At 46.1% G+C, this 18367-nt stretch overlaps 1 protein-coding gene across 1 annotated transcript in view; it reads right to left on the bottom strand.

Annotated features, from left to right (window-relative positions):
• PRKCH (protein kinase C eta) overlaps window positions 1–18367 on the bottom strand; it is a 114731-nt gene that overhangs the window by 75555 nt on the left and 20809 nt on the right. The window contains exon 2 of the mRNA XM_063159755.1: window positions 10783–10846. Within this exon, the coding sequence (XP_063015825.1) occupies window positions 10783–10846 (64 nt within the window). The remainder of the gene's footprint in view (window positions 1–10782; window positions 10847–18367) is intronic.

Genomic DNA, 18367 nt, shown 5'->3' with positions numbered 1-18367 from the left:
ATCATTACTCTTTCCTTGGGCTTAGGCAAGCAAATTTCCTTTGTAAAACCTCCTGTTGGTCCTTCCCACTTACTAAACTCCAGAGAAAAACGTTGAGATGAGATTTACTAGGGAAGGAAAACATTTTAATACATTATTCACTAAAACTAGGAAAAAACTAACAGAGCAACTTTGATCTTTGCCATGATTAATTCATGCGCCAGAAACCCTCTGATAAATTTAGAAGAGCTCAAACCACGCTGGCTGCAGAAGTAGCAGGAACAGAGTGACAGCATTTATAAGTCAGAGCTCCCATCACTTGTGCAAAATCCTCCAGAAAAGCAGAATTGGTGGCAGGGAGATCCTGAACCCCCCTGCTCCTGCTGCCACAGGCACCAGCAGCTCACAGGCTGTGGGTGATTCCACAGCAGGGATCACAACTCCCTCCTGGGAGGCCCTGCCCACACAGGGAAGCACCAGAGCCAAGTCAAACCTATTTTTAACCAAGTGCAGTTTAAAGATGTTTTTAAAGTGGATGCTCTGGGGACATCCCCCTTTTGGGGCAGCTTCAGACGTTGGCTGTTTTGGTATTGAAATAAAGGTGTTCATACAATGTCTGACAATCAATTAAATCTGCTGAAAACTCACATTTTTATGTAGGCAGTGTAGTTTGCTACCAACACGGGTTTAAAATCAACCTCAAAAGAAGGAGGAGCAGGAGAACACTCTTTATGGAACGCAAAGACAAAACACACAAAGCAACCAGGATGAACAGAAAGCCAGTTGAGATGGGAATATGAAGGAGCTTGTGTCCAGAGGGTGCCAAAGTTTTGCAGCATCTCCACAAATAAGTAACATGTTACTCAACAAGCAGCCATCTCTAGGGTGAAATCTCAAACCTTCCTCACCAAGGGCACTGCACTTTTCTCCACGAGAAAGCAAACTGGATCCCAAAGCACAACTGGAATCTAGTCAGGAGCAAAGTACCCGGGAAAGCTAATTCAACAGGACAAGTTAAACATTCCCCTTCTTCTGCCACTGGGGCCTCTGAGTGCTGTCATGAGAGGCCTCAGCTTCTCCCCTGGAGCTGCACCGGCCCTGGGCTGGCTGGGCAGGATGATCAACCCCTGAATCACCACCCTGCTACACCTGGATTCTCCTGGTGGACTGCTCACCCCACAGCTGAGGAGCCCAAGTGGTCCAGCAACAAACTGAGCTCAGATCCCACAGCTGACCCAGGAACTTTGGAGATTTCCATGTGGCAGCTTGCCAATGAGGCCTCTAATTTCCACAGCCTTAAAAAGCAGGTTGTTTACCATGCCGCTCTCCCACGCAGGTTCCCACACACCATGGGCTGAGTAAGACACTGCCACAGCAAAGCATCTGTCAAGAAAAACAAATTCAGCCTCTTGTATTCCCAGCTTATTGGGAAGAGCTCTGCCAAGAAGCAGCACCTCTTCTCATCAACACATCCCCAATTTCCCTGGCAATGCAGCAAGGAAATGCTCAGTGCTCAGCCTGGGGACAGCACAATCCACCCTGAAACTTCTGCAGATGGCCGGGACCATGAGTGCTCTGCCCCTCCCAGTGCCAGGGGATTACTGGGAATTCCCAGAGGGATTTCCCAAGGCCTTCAGGAAATGAATGCAGTTGGCCCCAACAGCTTCCCAGCAGCTAACGCAGCCAGACCTGATTCTCTCCCCTTCCTCATCTCCTCCCAAACGTGATTTTCACCCTGCAATACATATTTCCCCACTTCTGAAATATGTCTCTGGGATTTCAAAAGCAGATGTCCCAAATCCAAACAAATACAGCTTTGAAAATGCTGGCTGCCACATGGAGAGGGTGCTGCTTGCCTCAGCTCAGGCTCACAGAATCATAAAGATTGGAAAAGACCTCCAAGATCATCGAGTCCAACCTTTGACCAAACATCACATTGTCAACAAAACCACGGCTCTGAGTGCCATGTCCAGCTGTTTCCTGAACACTTCCAGGGAAGGTGACTCACCATGAGGCTGCTTGGCCAGTCTGGTGCCAGCAGTTCCACGATGTGACACCATCAATCTCATTCTCCCAAAGAGGTGCCCCTTTCCAGCAGGTGTAAGAACAGCAGTGAATTCATACCCTGCCTCCCCACAGGCTCTCACTCCTCTCAATTAACAAACCAGCAGAGGTGGGTGAGCAGGAAGAAAGTCACTTTCCCCAGCAGCTTTTGAGAGACACCTAAAACCTGCGCCTCTCTTCATCTGTTTTCCCAGTCCCTCAGTGGGGAAGGAGCACATCAGGAGGGAATTTATTTAGGTTCAAATGACAGGAGATGAAAGCCAGCCCATGGTTTGATGGTCACAACAGCCCTCACACAGGTTTAAGCAGTTCTCCCCCCACACAGCATCCTGCCTTCTCACACAGCCATTTTCCAGCCACATCATGGGACACAGGGATTCCTCTGCCATGGCCTTCATGCTCAAGCTGTCATCAGCCCTTTTGGATGCAACTGGACCCTTCCCTTGAAAGGCTTGTTTTTCCCACTTTGCCTCCTATTCACAAGTGAAATACAGAACTAGAGTCAATGCAAATAAAAACAGGAGTAGGACTAAACTGAGGCCATCACTCAGTAAAAATTCCTCACTGAACACCTAAGAACTCTGAGCTGGGCAAGCTGGACAATAAACATTTTTCTGCCCCTATCCTTGCTGACTTGCAAATGCCTTCTGCAAGTTTGTACTGTGAACATACAGGAAGGACACATTTTAGACACAAAAATTCAACATTGCCTGACTTTTGAGAGTTTTATTTTCTAGTGATATCCTTCAAATGAAAAGGTTTCTGGCTCTAAGGCAATTTCCTACACTTTATAAACAAAGAAAGTTATTATTGGAAGCAAGTTCCTTTGCTGGAACTGCAGCAGTCTCCTTGGTCCTGGCTCAGCAGCAAGGCTGTGGTTTGAGCACACAGCTCCAGGGAGAGAGGAGAGCACTGACAGGAGAACACACTTGCCAGGAAAGGACTCTGCTTTAGTGAGGGATCAGTGCTGGTGACAGACACACATGCTCAACACGTCTGGCAGCTAGACGGCAGAAAAGAGCCGAGATTCTGGGATTAAAAACAGTTCCAGGCTCTAGCAAGAAGCTGGCTTTGATGGTCACAGCTGTGCTGCTGCTGCAGCGTTTCCCTGTCCCCTGCAGCTCCTCTACAATCCCCTCTGTCCATATTCTCTCCTCCTCCCACCTCCTTCAGCCTTTTGGGCTTCTTAAAGCTGCTTCTTTCTGACTACTCCTGCCCATACCCATCCATCAGCACCCCCAGACCAATCTCCCACTTCCTTCTCTCTCCTTATATTCTTTATCTCTGACCTTCTTCCAGACCCTTATGGCTCTATTTCTTCTCCAAGCAACTTTCCCCGGTGTTTCCACCATTCACTGCCCCTGTCCCTTGTCTCAGCAGCTGGGGCAAGGAGAGCAGGACACCTGCCCAGCCAGACCTCCTGCCTTCCTCCCTCCCTCCTCTGCATCACCGCTGGGGCTCCCCCTCCTGCCTCCCTGCAGCACCCAGGGCAGGGCTGAGCTCAGTCAGGGGAATTCTGGCCCAAAACCCAACCACAGCCCTGCTCCAATTTCCCACTCCAGACAGCTGGGGCAGAGCTGGCCTCACTCAAGGCAGCCCCAGGGAAACCCAAGAGCATCCTTTTCAGACAGACAGATTTACCCTCAATTATGAAACTGCCTCATTCCCTCACCTGCCACCCCCAGCAGTGCTGGCAGTGCCAGGATCAGCAGCCACTGAGGTGGCTCAGTGCAGGTGGTGTCCATAGCACCCCGAGCCATGCTGATGGCATGCAGTTTATCCCACATCACAAACGAGTAAATATTCCCTAAAGACAGCAGACAGGGACAGCAGAAGCTTTCATCCCTCCCTCTCTTGCCTCTGCCAAGCTTGAGGTCACCCTGGCCAAACAACGTCAGGATCTCTTTGCTCAAAGCTCTGTTTTGATTCAGCTTTTCATTCTGGAAAACAAACAGAATCATTGCTGCTGAAGCACTCCAGGAAACAAAAACAGCTGGCACTGAAGAGCAGGAAACTCATTATTTTCTGCTGGGCATGGTCTGGAACAACCTAAAACAGAGGTGTATAAATTGCAAGTGTGAGTATTCACCTCCTAAAGCACCACTGGAAGATGAGCTCTGATTCCTGCAGCTCCATGCCAGCTCACCAACACCAGTTCTGCCCTTGGTTTTTTGGGACATGTCCCCCTCCAGGGATGTGCAGGACTGAACTGCACAACCCCCTCACCAAGCAGCAGGACTGATGCTGCTCATTCTCCTCATGTCTGTGGAGCCAAAGGGACCCTTGGGTCTCCCCAGGAGCACTCAGCATGCCTGAGCTCCTCCCAGGTAAACTGAGGTAATTAAACTGCAGCAAAACAGCATTTGTTACCTTCAGGGGACAAGGACTTCTGCATGCTGGACAGGCTGCATGCTGCCAGGCACCCAGGCACAAGGAAAACCCTTGGCTGGGTGCTACCACCTAAATCAGGAGTCTCCTCCAGCAGCCAGAATTGAGAGACTCAGATATTAAATTGCATACAGCCTAATTTGATAGTTGGTGGAACTGAAATTATATATATATATAAGTATGTATATGTGTATATATATAGAGAGAGAGAGAGAGAGAGAGATGGATGGATGGATGGATGGATGGATGGATGGATGGATGGATGGATGGATGGATGGATGGATGGATGGCATGGCTTTGCTGGTATTTTCTCCCTGTAGTTTCTGGCACAGATTTACAGAGTGACCCCTGGTAAAGCACTGAGGCTTCTGGACAGCCATTTACCTATTCCACCAGTCAGGAAGTTCACCAACTGTGGTCTAGAGAAATCCAGGTGCAGCCTGAGGTGTGCTGCTGTCAGGGTATCCCCTTCATCCCAGTCCAGGATATCATCCAGGTGCCTTCAACCACACTGGGTCCAGAGAGGGATGGCCATGAAGCAGCATCAGGGTGTGCCATCATCCCTGGATCCCAGCACTCACCTCCTACAGCTTCATGTTTGTCTCCTTCCATCCTACACATCCCCATCCCCACTCCCAGCAGCACAAACACCAGCTCCAGTACAGCCCTGTCCTCCAAGGCCAAGGAGGTTTCATCTCCCCTCTTCACCTCTTCCCAGGAATCACAAGAAAATAAAGCAAAGCAACCTCTGTTCCTCATTACAGCCAGGAACACTGAAATCCCACTGATTGCAAGCTTGCATATTTATCTCTAGGTTTCAGAGCCCAGACAAAACACAGCCCACTGAGGAAGGGAAGTTAACCCTGCTATTGCTGTTTGTGGCATTTTTACAGTGCCTGGCTATCTCTGCAGTTGGTAGATGAGGGGCAAGTCACAAATTACTGACAAAAACCTCCCGGCCTTTGACACACTGCAATAGCTGTGGGGCTCACATGGATCATTTTCTGAGAAATAAAAGTAGTCCTGTGGATATGTGGCAGGCTGGCGTGCTGTTCTCCTCCTGCCTCTGCATTACAGGCCCTCCATAAACACCAAGCAAATCACTTCATTTCCCAGGGTCTGGCTCTTCCTGCTACCAGGAATAAACAGCTTTGTTTGTTTACTTCCCTGTTGAAATATTTTTTCCCTGTGAAAATTCAGAATTTACCAAACTTGCCTTGTTTTGTTCCCTTTTTTTTTTTCTTTTTAAGGCAGAGAGGCATATGTGAGATATCCTGGTGTAAGTTCTCTCAGGTTCTCTCAGCAATATTTACACGTGAAATGCAAACATTTTGAAAGTTTCACTTTGAAATACAAAAAAAAAAAGGAACTCATGGAGGCTTCATGACAAGGACAGAGCTTCTCTTGCTCCTCCTGCTTGGCTGATAAACCTCTGTTGGGGTGTGCAGAGTGTGACTCCAGGAGACCAATACCTGCTCAGGACTTCAAGATCAGCTTCTGGAAACCTTTTCTTTTTTAACCTGGCATGTTATTTTTTAGCCTGACTGAAATCTTTCAGCAAGGCTGGGGATCCACTGAAGTTCTCCTGCCTGCCCCACAGAGATGCACAGCATTTGTGAATTACATCCCTGGTCCCTGCAAGGGCTCAACCTACTCAGGGTGGATTTTCTCCCCCATGGGACTCAACACTGTCCTGACCTATCTCCATCTGAAAATGCAGAGCTGGACCAACATGGAGTGGATCTGGAAATCTCTTGCCTACAGCACACAGGTGTGGCAAGTGTAAAGCACTGAAAAAACTTGTAGACACCGGGAAAAAAATACAAGAGTGTAGAAATGTGTATTTCCTGCCACACAAGACTTTGGGCTAGACATTAAAGGCTTCCATGTCCTCAGACTGTGAACCAAGGACAGCAGAACTTCATTTATCTTATTCTGCACTGATCTATATTTGGACCAGCAATTTTTCTAGGTGGTGTCTACTACAATTTTTAAAACCCTGCTAGACCCAGTAAACCAAAAGAAAAGAGTGGTCCAAAACACAGGGTATGAGAACAAGGCATTTCTTAATTCCTACTTCCTAGTTTCCAGTATTTATTCCCTTAACTATAACAGATGGGCTGAAAGCAGTCATTATTGCAGTTTACAGAGAACTGGTAAAACTCTTTTTCCTCCCTATTGTGCAAGAACCTGATAACAAACCTATCAATAGAAATTTTAGGGGGCTGAGGAGCTACATTATAGTGCAGAGCAAGGATCTTGTTAACACAATATTTAGGTTCCACTTGACACTTTAGGGGCTGCAGATCTTTAGTGGTACCTGGCAGAGAAAACATTATTTCTTTAAAAAAAACTTTGTGTTAGAAAAATGTATTCTAAGAAAAATGACAGCAAAAGACCAGGAGTCTCTGTGTTTGAGGACAAATCATTTGAATGTGCCAGCTGCAAAACAAAGAAGCATTTCCTGGTCCAGAAACAGGTTTGGGCTTCCTGAACCTGCTTCTTAGGTTACCTGTAGGCAAGCAGGTTCAGCTTCCCCCTTGGGGGGATGGAACCAGATGATCCTAAAGGTCCCTTCCAATATGATTCTATGGTTCCTTGCTGCTGCAAACCCTACCAACATGAAATATTTAGTAACAGGTGCTATATCCACTCTACAGACTCACTTGGCTTTTCAATATTCTTGTCTTTCTATTTCTTGCCCAGAACTCAAATTTGTCATTGTCTTTACTGACACTGAGAGAAAAGAAACAACCATTACTTATTTTAGAATGATGAAATTAAAACTGAATTTCAAGCCAAAATTATCACTTTGAGTGACAACAGGGAAAAAAAAAAAGGCAAATTTCAAGAGTTCAAAGCACTAAAATAGAAACACTCTGTTTTCTACAGGGCTTGCTTCATTAATTAATTCAGTCAAATACTTCATTTGTATTAATTTAATTAGCTTTGCTCAGAATTAAACAGGGCAAACAGAAAGAGAGGTGGCAAACTGAGGGCACCTTGCAGGCAAAGCTGTGAGGGGACTGGGCTGCTTTGGGATTCCAGTGCTGCCAGGGGAGAGGTTCAATCCATCCAGGAACACACCTGGGGCCTCTTCGTGTCCAGCCTGACCCTGCTGCAGCCAAACAGCCCGGCCCAAGCACCACCACCAGCTCTGGAGAATCTCTTCTAACATCTCACAGGGGCCCAGAGGCACAAACCACAGCAGGGGTTCACCACACTCACTGCAAGGCTTTTGATTTCCAATCAAACATATCCTGCCCAAAAGTTAACTCAGGGTTTGCTCTTTCACAGCTGAAAGCAGCATTCAGTGGGAAAGGCAACAAGCACTGGAGAGCGGGTCTGAATTCATGTCACCAGCTGAGCAACACCCTCTGGGGCACCTCAAGAGCCCTATGTGTGTAAGAGAGCAAAAATGCAGATTTTCACTCTTTAAAGAGGGCCTGCCAGAGTTGAGATCTTGTGGATTATCCCAGAGTTCCTGGCACACACATGGATCACAGGGAGGGAGGGAAGCAGGCCTCTCTGGGTCCTGTTAAACCACAGCTCCTGCAGTCCCCAGGGCTGGGCAGAGCTTGGTGGGGTCCCACACATGGCACACCCTGCTCCTGTTCCAGCTCCTCAGCTGACAACGTGCCTCACATCCACTGCAAAAACACACCTCAGAGAAGGCACATTCACTATTTGTAAGAGAGCAGAAGCAAGGAGACACAGAGACAGAGAGAGAGCTAAGAAATGCTAAAGACACCCTTCTGGGGGGAAAAAATCATATTTATATCCAGAGTAAAAGGAATAAGAGTTTTCAAAAGGAATCGTACGACTTGGAAAAAATTTGATGACTTGAAAACAAAAACCCTAAAAGGGTGAAATAAAGAAAACCCAGAAAAGAGTAAATAAATTAATTTGAGAAAAGGCAGGAAATCAATCCCTAAGCAATGCCTGAAGCCTGGCAGGCAGAAGTCAGTCCTCACCTTCTCTATAAAACCGCCTGGACTGAAACAGCTCCTGGGTCAGTGAGGAGATGCCTGGGGATGAGGGTGCTTCCCTCCACCCCAGCTGGCTGCCAGGGCCACCAGGGATGTGTCACCCTGGGGAGTTCAGGAGTGGGACTTGGCTGACCCTTGTGGGTCCCTTCCAGCTCAGATACTCTGTGATTTCTGTGAGAGGTAATCTCCTCCCAAGGTAAGGAGATTTTCATTTTTATTTTGCACTGGGTGCTTTACACAGGAAATGTCAGCTGAATGAGGGTAGTTAATATAATCAAATACAGCTTAGCACAGCAAGTATATCCAAGCACAGAAAATAAAGAGAGGCAGGTATAATTTCTCTAGGTCTCCCTCACTTCCTATTGCTCTGTTCCTTTCTTTTGCTGAAAAACTACATGTATTTTTAACACATCAAACAGGCAGATCTCCCTGCCTCAGAACAGCAGGGTAGCAGTGATGGACAGAAGAGCCACATGGGAACATGCACAGAACTGATCCCTTTGCAGCTGCATGTTTGCTGTACTGCCCTCAAATCCTGACAGTCTCAAACGCCTCTGTCAGACTCACAGGAGCCACACCCTGCTCCCCCATCCCTGCTGTAGGTGAGCAGAACCAAATTCAGGTTTTGGTGAGAACTTTTAATCAAGCCAAAAAACCACCACTCCTAAAAGGTAAAGTCCAAGCACCACTAGGACTGCCTGTTTTGAGTAAGCAAAACAGGACAAACAAAATAGGACAAACAAAATAAGGCAGTCCCAGGTGGGCCTAAAACCCCAGTCTCAATTGTTTTGTTGGGAGTTTTTTGTGTTTTGCTATTTTTTCTTCTTATCCCCCCTACTTCCTCCCTCTCTTTGCCCACTTTTTGGACTTCTACTTTACTGGAGGTAGACAATGGTGCCTGAGACCCTGTGAATTTAGCTATTTCCATTACCAAAACAACCAGCTCAGCATAAGAAGTCATAAGGAGCAGTGGCTGCCCTCCAGATCAGGGGAATGAGGGGCAAGCTGATTTTGAGCTTTCAAGTCGTGAATTATTCTCAGACTTTTTTTTCCAAAAAACCCTTAAAATTTCAAATACCATTCAGAGCCTCCACACTTCCAGCAAAAGAGACAAAAGCAGAATTAAATATGATATTATGAACAAGACTTCTCTGTGTATCACAGGGAAACCCCTGATTCTTCATGAATACCTCTTTTACCCAAGGACTGGGAAAAGTCAGTATCTGCAAGCAGGCTTGCCATGGATTAAGACTTTTTTTGGAAACTCTAAATGTGACCATACATGGGAACAACCAGACAAGAAAAAACCCAAGAGCCACCTTTGCTGTTCCTGTTCTGTAAGTCTACACATCCTCAAGAACAACAGAGGAAAGAGAAGTAAATTATTTCCAACATTTCCCATTCCCCTTGGAAAGCAGTAGCTGTACAAACATCTGAGTTCTGCATTTCTCATCTCTGAGACCTTGTTAGCAACATGCTCAGCCACCAGCACAGGTCAAACACACACTGCATTTATGCTCATGCCCACCATGCTTTAAATGGCCAAGCATGGCACAAACTGGGAAACTGTGCCAAGCATGACCCTCCTGCACGTGGATACAAACGGGATGTAAGTCAGTAAAAGCACTCCAGTTTCTTCTCTTTCCATCCCTGGCTCTGTCATAAGAAATTAAAGCCAATTTCTGACATCCTTTTCATCCCTGCAAGAAATTCCTCCAGGCCTTCCCAGCACATCTTGGCACTCTCCTGTTCTCTGGTTACAAACACAAAGATTTTCTGGGCCGCTGCAGCATAGCTCACATGCACACTCATAACTGGTATCACAATAAACAACAAGGACATCAAAACCATCACACTATAAAATGTAGTTACCAAAAAAAAAAGTCTGCCCAGATACCTTTTTGGGGCAGCTGTCACACTAAAATCTTGCAAGCTTCCTGTGCAAAGTGAACCCAGGACACAGAAACGGTCGTGAAGTAGATGTGAACAATTACAGAACAAAAAGCATCCAGATGTTCTAAACATGTTCCATTTTAAATATGCTCTGCTTTCTCCTCAGCTTGCCCTTGGAGAGGCAGCCAGGTGAAAAGCACCAGTGACAAAAACAACCTGTCTGAAGGCCAGCTTCAGGGAAATAAACCAGAGGGAACACAACCAGCAAGCTCCCCAGGTCTGGGATCAGAGCAGAGGGCACACAGAGCTCCAGCTGCCACCAACAGCCCCTTCCAGATTTCCCCCATCACTCAGAAAACCTCAGGCACACCCCAGCATGGGGCCCCTGAAGAATCCAAATGTCTGCACTGCTCTGGAACTGATGGCAGGGACACAGAGCAGTCCAGCTCCGAATGGAAACAACCCTTACCTTCTGTGAAGTTTCCTGTGAGAGTTATGACAACAAACACTTTGCCTTCTGGCTCCAAATCCACCTGAAAGAAAGCAAAGGAAATGTCAGAAGATTGGTTTCCTTGAGGCAGAAATTTGATAATATTTGAAGGTGTATATATTCTCATGCACACCTTAATTGAAAAAAAAAATCAAATCAAGCATCTGGTGCCCAAATTGTTCAGCATTCAGGGCTCCATAAAAATAAGGAAATTGAGTCCTACATTTTTCGTGGAAGTGCTGAACAAACTCAGCCTTGCTAGAGAAAAAATAATTTAAAAAATAATAAAATACAGTTAATAGTGTTCCAATTCGTGAGATACATGAAGCAGGACTAACACTGAATTCTCTGAAAATATCAGTGTGCAGCTGTGTCAAGAATTACATGGATATTTCCTCTCTATTATATTTTATCTCAGTGAAATTGTTTCAGTCTCTCAAAATACCATCATTGCTGAGGCAAATGCTGATTTCTTACATAAATCACCTTTTGGCCTTAAACCATAGGAAATAGAAAATTGTTAAGTGCTGTTACCTAAGGACTTCTTGTCGTTTAATCTAAATTAGATAGAGATACAGAACATAATTTTAGGGATCAGAGATTCAATCCTAGCATCAGTCAGCCTGTCCTTGAAAGACAGCATTTCTTTTTTGGTGAGTAGATTTTTCATTTTGAGATACATTTTTAATAAAGGTCTTGCTTTTGGCGTTGTTTTTTTTTTTTTATTTTTATTTACCAGCTAAGGATTCCTGATGTTTGAGTCAGGCTGTCACACAGAAATCTCAGTTAAAAAACAAAAACAAAGAAAGAAGTAACAAGGCACACCCTGAATTTACCACAAATTTCAAGGTTAAAATTAGCAAACAGGAGCTTTACACCTCGTGGGTATGGATCACCTGTGCAGAACAGGAATTTTGAAAATGGAGATTTCTGGGGGAATTAATGGATTGCTGATCCAAACCCTCCCTGCTCCTCCTGTACAACCACAGGATGATGAGCTCAGGCTGCCTCCTGTACCCTGGGAGCCCTTTGATTCCTCTGCAGTGTAAACACCCAGCAAATCACTGAAACAAACCCCTAAAAATCAACCTGAGCAAAATGAAAACACCCAGCACATCACTGAAACAAACCCCTAAAAATCAACCTGAGCAAAATGAAAACACCCAGCACATCACTGAAACAAACCCCCAAAAATCAACCTGAGCAATGTGTAAACACTCAGCACATCACTGAAACAAACCCCCAAAAATCAACCTGAGCAAAGTGTAAACACCCAGCACATCACTGAAACAAACCCCCAAAAATCAACCTGAGCAATGTGTAAACACCCAGCACATCACTGAAATAAAACTCCAACATCAACCTGAGCAAAGTGTAAACACCCAGCACATCACTGAAACAAACCCCCAAAAATCAACCTGAGGTCCCCAGGCCAGGGCTATGGACCACCCCTGACCCAGGCATTTGCTCCTGGTTTCTAAAAAATGCTGATGCCACGAACCCAACAGGCAATAATGTTAAAATACTGAAAAAACAGAAAGGTGAACCCTAAAGAGAAGGCGGGAGGAGATGTCTGAGCTGGGCTGACTCTGCAGAATTAAGGCACAATGCTGACACAACCCAGATAAAACAGCTTTCTGGGGTAAGTGAAGGAGAAGCACAGCCAGCCATACATTTCCCTAGCCCACAATTTGTTGCAGAAGTAGAGAAATCATTATTTAAACTGCTGGGGATTTGTTAGGATGAGCAGAAGAAATATTTTCAGGAAAAAGAATGAGCAAACCTCTCATTCACATGATTCCAGCTATGGTTGTAAGGTGCCACACACACTTTTTTATCAGTTAACACAAAACAGGGAGGCTACAACTGCTTGGGAAAATCCTACCAAAATGCTGATTTTATGGACACTACATTCTCCACTAAAAAAAAAAAATAAATTAAAATCAATCTCACATGGAAATTTTAAAGCAAATATTTAGTCTTGACTCAATATTAATTTTTGTCCTTGTTTGCACTGCACATTACACTGGTTTTAGGAAGCTGTGTTTGAACAGCCCTCTGTCTCCATTAATATTGAAGACAATTCCCAAATAGATTTCAACTCCAGCAATATCATGCATCATTTTTGCCTAAATTTCAGTTCCCTGGAGAGATGTGCAGCTTTGTAAAGAGATGGTCCTTTCCAAAATATATAATGATATATAATAACATATAATCATGCAAATTGATTTATGGGACACCAAGAATTCAGGTTTTATGGATAAATCCTTACTTACGTAGGTTTCCAAAATAATTTTTCAGTGCTTTTCATTCTCCTGCCAGTCTCCATACAGGGTATGTCACATTCCTGCTTCCACACTGACAAAGAGGATCCTTCCTCCCTTCTTCTGACGCACAGTACCTCTGCTGGGATGTGGAATAAATCCTGCATTCCTTGTTCAGTCTTAAAAGCAAAGGATTGTCAGGACTCAAGCATCTGGGATGAGGCCAGGAAAACCAACAAAAGCATCACCCACCTTTGACACAGGGCACAGACAAAATCTGGCCCAAAGTCCTGACACACCTTGTTCTCCATCTCTGCAGAGAGGATTCCTCTGGCCCTAGCACAGTCCTCTGCCTACAGCAGTTTCACACAACAAACTCATTCAGAAAGCAATAGCAGGAGATTTATGAGGGTTATAAACAATCTCTCTCCCCTCCAGACTCCAAGATTAAAGACCAGTCAAATCCCTACACCTAGCCAGCAGCTGTGCTCATGTTGTACCTCAGTCCAAGAGCACTCAGCCAAGAGGACTTGAGCTACACTCAATGTCTTCCTACAGAACATCTAAGGGGGATCTAATTAAAAATTACAGCTGAAAGGCTCCAAATGAGGCTGAAGCCCCAGCTTGCCAGGAGCTGCTGAAACTTTGGCACACCAATGCTGATGGATGCAGGACCAATGGGGAATTCTTGTCCTAGACAAGGGTTTAAACCAGACAGTCTTAAGGGTTTCTCTAGTCTTAAATTGATAGCAACAGAACAGCATAAGATAACATACCATGAAATGAAATAATAACAGAGCACAGGGAAAAGTGGCTTTTGGACTTGCTTGATCTCCTTTAAGGATGAATTTGACCAGCTAAGTAGCAGCCATCTCAGTACCTGAGGTAACTCTCAGACGTGGAACGCGCCCGAAACAGAAAATAACGCCTGACCTAAAAACCTGAAAGGAAAATGCCTGACCACAGAGCTGAGCTGGCCTGAGAAACATCAGCAGCTCCCCTCCACATGCCTGACAGGACGTGCTTCCCACCGTCATGGGGGCACCCAGAGCCACGGCCACACTCCAGAGTGGCCCCGTGCTGGCAGCAGCTGACGCCTGTGAGCTGCTCACACTCGCTGGAGCCGCAGTGTCCGTGCAGCCCCGCGAACTGAGCTGGGTGTGAACAGCTCAGGCCCTGGGGGTGACCTCAGGCAGCTCTCAGCACAGCCCCTGGTGCTCCTGCCCCTGCTTCACACCCTCAGCAGCACCTTCACACCCTCAGCACCGCTCCCAGCCTTGCAGTGCGGCCACAGATGTAGCACACGCTGTGGGAAACTCTCCTGACACAGCAACTGCAGCCCAGAGCTGGGCACGCAGAACCAGCTAAAACCACCACAGAGCAGAAGTCTGGCACTCCACTGTGTCCTCAAAAGGAGGAACTCCTGATATCAGCCCTTGTGGGAACCCAGAACATCCCTCTGGCTGTCCAAGATGGCCAAGACCCCTGCCAGGGGGCTCAGAGATCCTGGCACAGAGCCCAAGATGCCCCTGTGGTTTTGATTATGAGCCGTGGAGCAAGTTACCAACCTTATATGAAGGTCAGCAAGCCACAACAGTTTAGGTATAATAATAGTAAATTTATCACAGGGTGGAAAAGTAGATTTTAGGGTTTTTGGTATGGGGGTTCAGGGGGCAAGATGGAGGGATCTGGGCATGTCTAGCCTTTCTCCTTCTTGGCCTCCATCTTCTGCTGTGATATTGGCACTTACAGATTGGTTCAGAAGCTCACTGTCTAACATAGGTGATAGGCATTGGGAAGTAATTGTGAATATTGTATATGTAGTTTTTAGTATAAAGACATAACACTGCCCTGGGGCAGGCAGAGTGCCTGGACTGTCCTGCTGAGAGGACCTTGGCAGGACAGGAGAAATTTTTTTATAGATAAGGAACAATAAACAACCTTGAGAGTGAGAAATGAAGAGCCCTGACTCCTCCTTCAAGCGCTGGGCTGGGAAAAGAGACTTTCTAACCTTTCTTGGGGTCACTGTGACCAGCGAGAGATCCCGACGAGCCCTCCTTCAACTGGTCCAGTCACCAAAGCACTTCCAGCCCCAGCACCTGCTTCCACAGACAGAGAGGGCTTCTCACTGTGTTCTGCTACTCAACAAGACCTGAGCACTTCCAAAGGGAGCAGCTGCCAAAGGACTGGCCCTCCAGCCATGGAAGGGATAACCCGAGCTGGGCTGGCAGCCCAAGGCCTGGCTCCGTGCTGGCACAGCTCCAGGGATGCCAGCACCTCCCAGCACCAGCAAACACCCTCGGGACCCAGCCTCCCAACAGCAGCGGGGGTGGAACACAAGCACCACACAGACGCCAAGTTTTGCTCCTCACTTCTGCTCTGTTTTTCATTTCCCAGCATTGACATTAGAGGCAAAACCCCTACATTTCTACAGAGAAACAGGGTGTCACAGTATTAATCCTGACAGAGTTGATAAAGTCCAAAGTAGACCATGAAATCAGTTTGGGCCAACAAAGCAGCTGATATTCATTCTTAAAGAAAGCAGGAGAGGCTCAGAGAAGCTCAACAGCCTGAAGGCAGCACAGGTGATGCTCAGGGGGAACTCCTACACCACAGCATAAGAGAAGTGATACAGGAATGTAACCATCCATATGTATTTGACACAATCATCAAAGGGTAATATGTACAAAGTTTCCTAATGCCAAAGATCTGGCATGGGATAACTTATTTTAGGGAATCACAAGCTTATGCCTGGAAGGTTTAGTATCAAAGCCAAAGGAAAGTCCTGTTGTATTGGGAGCAAAGGAGAATTATGAAATTCTATGCATGCCTGATGCTGTCACTGCTGTGAGGTGCAGTGATCTCAGAATAAATCAAACTAAACTGGGGGTGTGCAGAATCATATCACTGACAGGCAGATCTGTAAACAATCATCACAGTACCCCCTCTCCAGCACTTTCATCCTCAGCCTGGTCCCCCAGGGAAGAACCAGGGGGAAAAACACAGACTTTCTGGCTAGTTTAGAGGTAACTTGGCCAAGTTTTAGCTCACTGGGAGAGGAAAGTGTGCTTATCAGTGTAGTAAATCCTTTAGTCACCCTCAAGGAAATGAAGGCAGCACGTTTGTCCAGAGCACAAGGGGTGGAAAAGATCAACTGCTGGAGCTCAGCTGTACCTGTGAGAACAGCAGAGGATTTTGGCCCAGAGCTAAACACACACTTTAACTTCTGCTGAACTTCACAGCCCAACCAGGGAAAATGAGCACTGGAGGATTTTGGCAGGTGAGCTGGGAAGGGGCAGGTAAGAATGAGGAGTTCAGCCATGGCTCCATTACACCTCCCCTGTGAGGCACAGGCCCCAGCCAGGACACTGTGCTGGGAGTCGGGAACTGCACTCCTCACCCAAAGCACTCACAGGGTGCCCCATGCCTGAACTTGCTGGGATCCTGCTGCTCCACGTGACTTCAAAGGGAGCTGCCAGGGACTGGCTTCCCACAAGGAGGGGCCCCAGTGAACCATCTCACAGAAAAGGGCTGTGCTGACATCCTTCCCAACCACAGGCCAGGTGTTACTGACTCCCCTTCTCTGCATTACAACAAATAAATCAGCACAGGAGCAGAGCACACACAGGGAGAGCAAAACAGGGCTCCTTAATCACATGCCTTCACACATGTAATAAAAACTGGCCGTGCGTGATTCATCAATGGAAGAGGTTTGGAAAACAAATGCAGAAGGAGGGTAATCTCTCAGGCAACATATCAACACCCAGCTGAAGCATCCACTGAACCTGCAGAGCAGGTAGAGTGACTTGGCCTCGAGAGAGCCCAGCCTGCCCCAGGAAAGGATGGGAAGAGGCACATCCAAAGGGTGCCTGCCTGCAAGTCGCTCACTCTCCAAAATCAAGATGAGGTAGATGAGGTGGGCCTCCAGGATGAAAAGATATCTTCAAAACTGAATCTGGCACAAGAGCACTACATCTCACAAACACAAGTTTTTTTTTTTCCCCCTCCCATACCCTAACAGATAATCCAGTCTGGGAAGTGTGATCTGAAGCACATCAGAATCAGTGGGAATCTTTTTATTGTGTTTGGATCAGACACAAAAGATTATTCTGTTTACCCTGGAGCCTAGAACATCCCTTCTGCCATTGCTGCCCTGTCCTTCCTTCCCCACAGGCACAATCCATAACCATCCTAGAAGTACAGCCTTTTTCTGAGGCATGTCAGTGCTGACATGGCCTCAAAAACAGAACAGGCCAGACACTTGCAGTGAGCAAAGCAAATATAAAAGCTACCTAGGGACTTCATTAGCTTAATTAAACAAGTAGCTATATCTTTTGACTTCCTACATAATTTTTAATTTTAATTAACAGAACTGCATATGTAATCAGTCGTTTGTAGAGGCAATTCCCAAGGCTCAGTCGAAAGAGCTGAAAATTTGTGTTAGGCTAAAGCTGGTTTTTCACATGCCTCTAGTTATTTCTTGTCATCTTTCTTGTTTAAGCTCTTACCAGATCATGCTTATGGAATGTCAGATCTTTTTGTATTTTAATAAGGCAGCACCTCCTTGGACAGGTCAAATGGCAATTTTCTCAGCCAAATACACAGTGTCTGGATTAATCAGTCCCTCTTATACTTTTTGAGGCTGACAGACACCTGTCTATCAAGTCAGACACCTTTGAGAATCCTCAGGGCTGTCTAGTACAAAGGGGATTTTGCATTTCCAGACCAACACATTAAAGTGCTTTTCCTACAAACGCACAGCATGCACTTTTTAAGATTTAAATTAGGGTGCCTAAAAAAAAAAAAAAGGCAAACACACATAAGAGACTATCAAGTATTTTCTTATTTCTGTAGAGGCTGGCAAGTGCTCAGGGCAGCAATTCCCACCACAGGTGCTGGGGCAGACCTGGACAGCACTGGGAAGAGCTGCCAGTCCCACCTGCAGTCAGCAGGTCCAGGTACCCTGAGTGTTAAAGCCCTCACAGCTCACCTGAACACAGTTTAATGCTCTACAGCTAAACTCACACATGGGTGGAAAGTCAGTCTCTCTCAAAACTCCTACAACCAGTTATTCCAGCTATTACTGTAATATTGTCATTCTAATTTTTTGTTTCAGGACAGCTGCTTAAAATATTACTTTTGTTTTTGTTCAAGCTGCCTAATTATAAGCTGTGCACCAGCCATGAACAAGTATGCATAACTAATGACTCTTAGCCAATCCTGGACTCTTTAATCAATTTTAGTCTGGTTTCATCCAAGAGATCACCCACCTCTACAGGAGATTTGCTGAGGTGGGAACA

Source organism: Melospiza melodia, chromosome 6 (assembly GCF_035770615.1).
Source record: "Melospiza melodia melodia isolate bMelMel2 chromosome 6, bMelMel2.pri, whole genome shotgun sequence".
Lineage (NCBI taxonomy): Eukaryota > Metazoa > Chordata > Aves > Passeriformes > Passerellidae > Melospiza > Melospiza melodia.
This window is presented reverse-complemented; position numbering and strand designations above follow the sequence as displayed.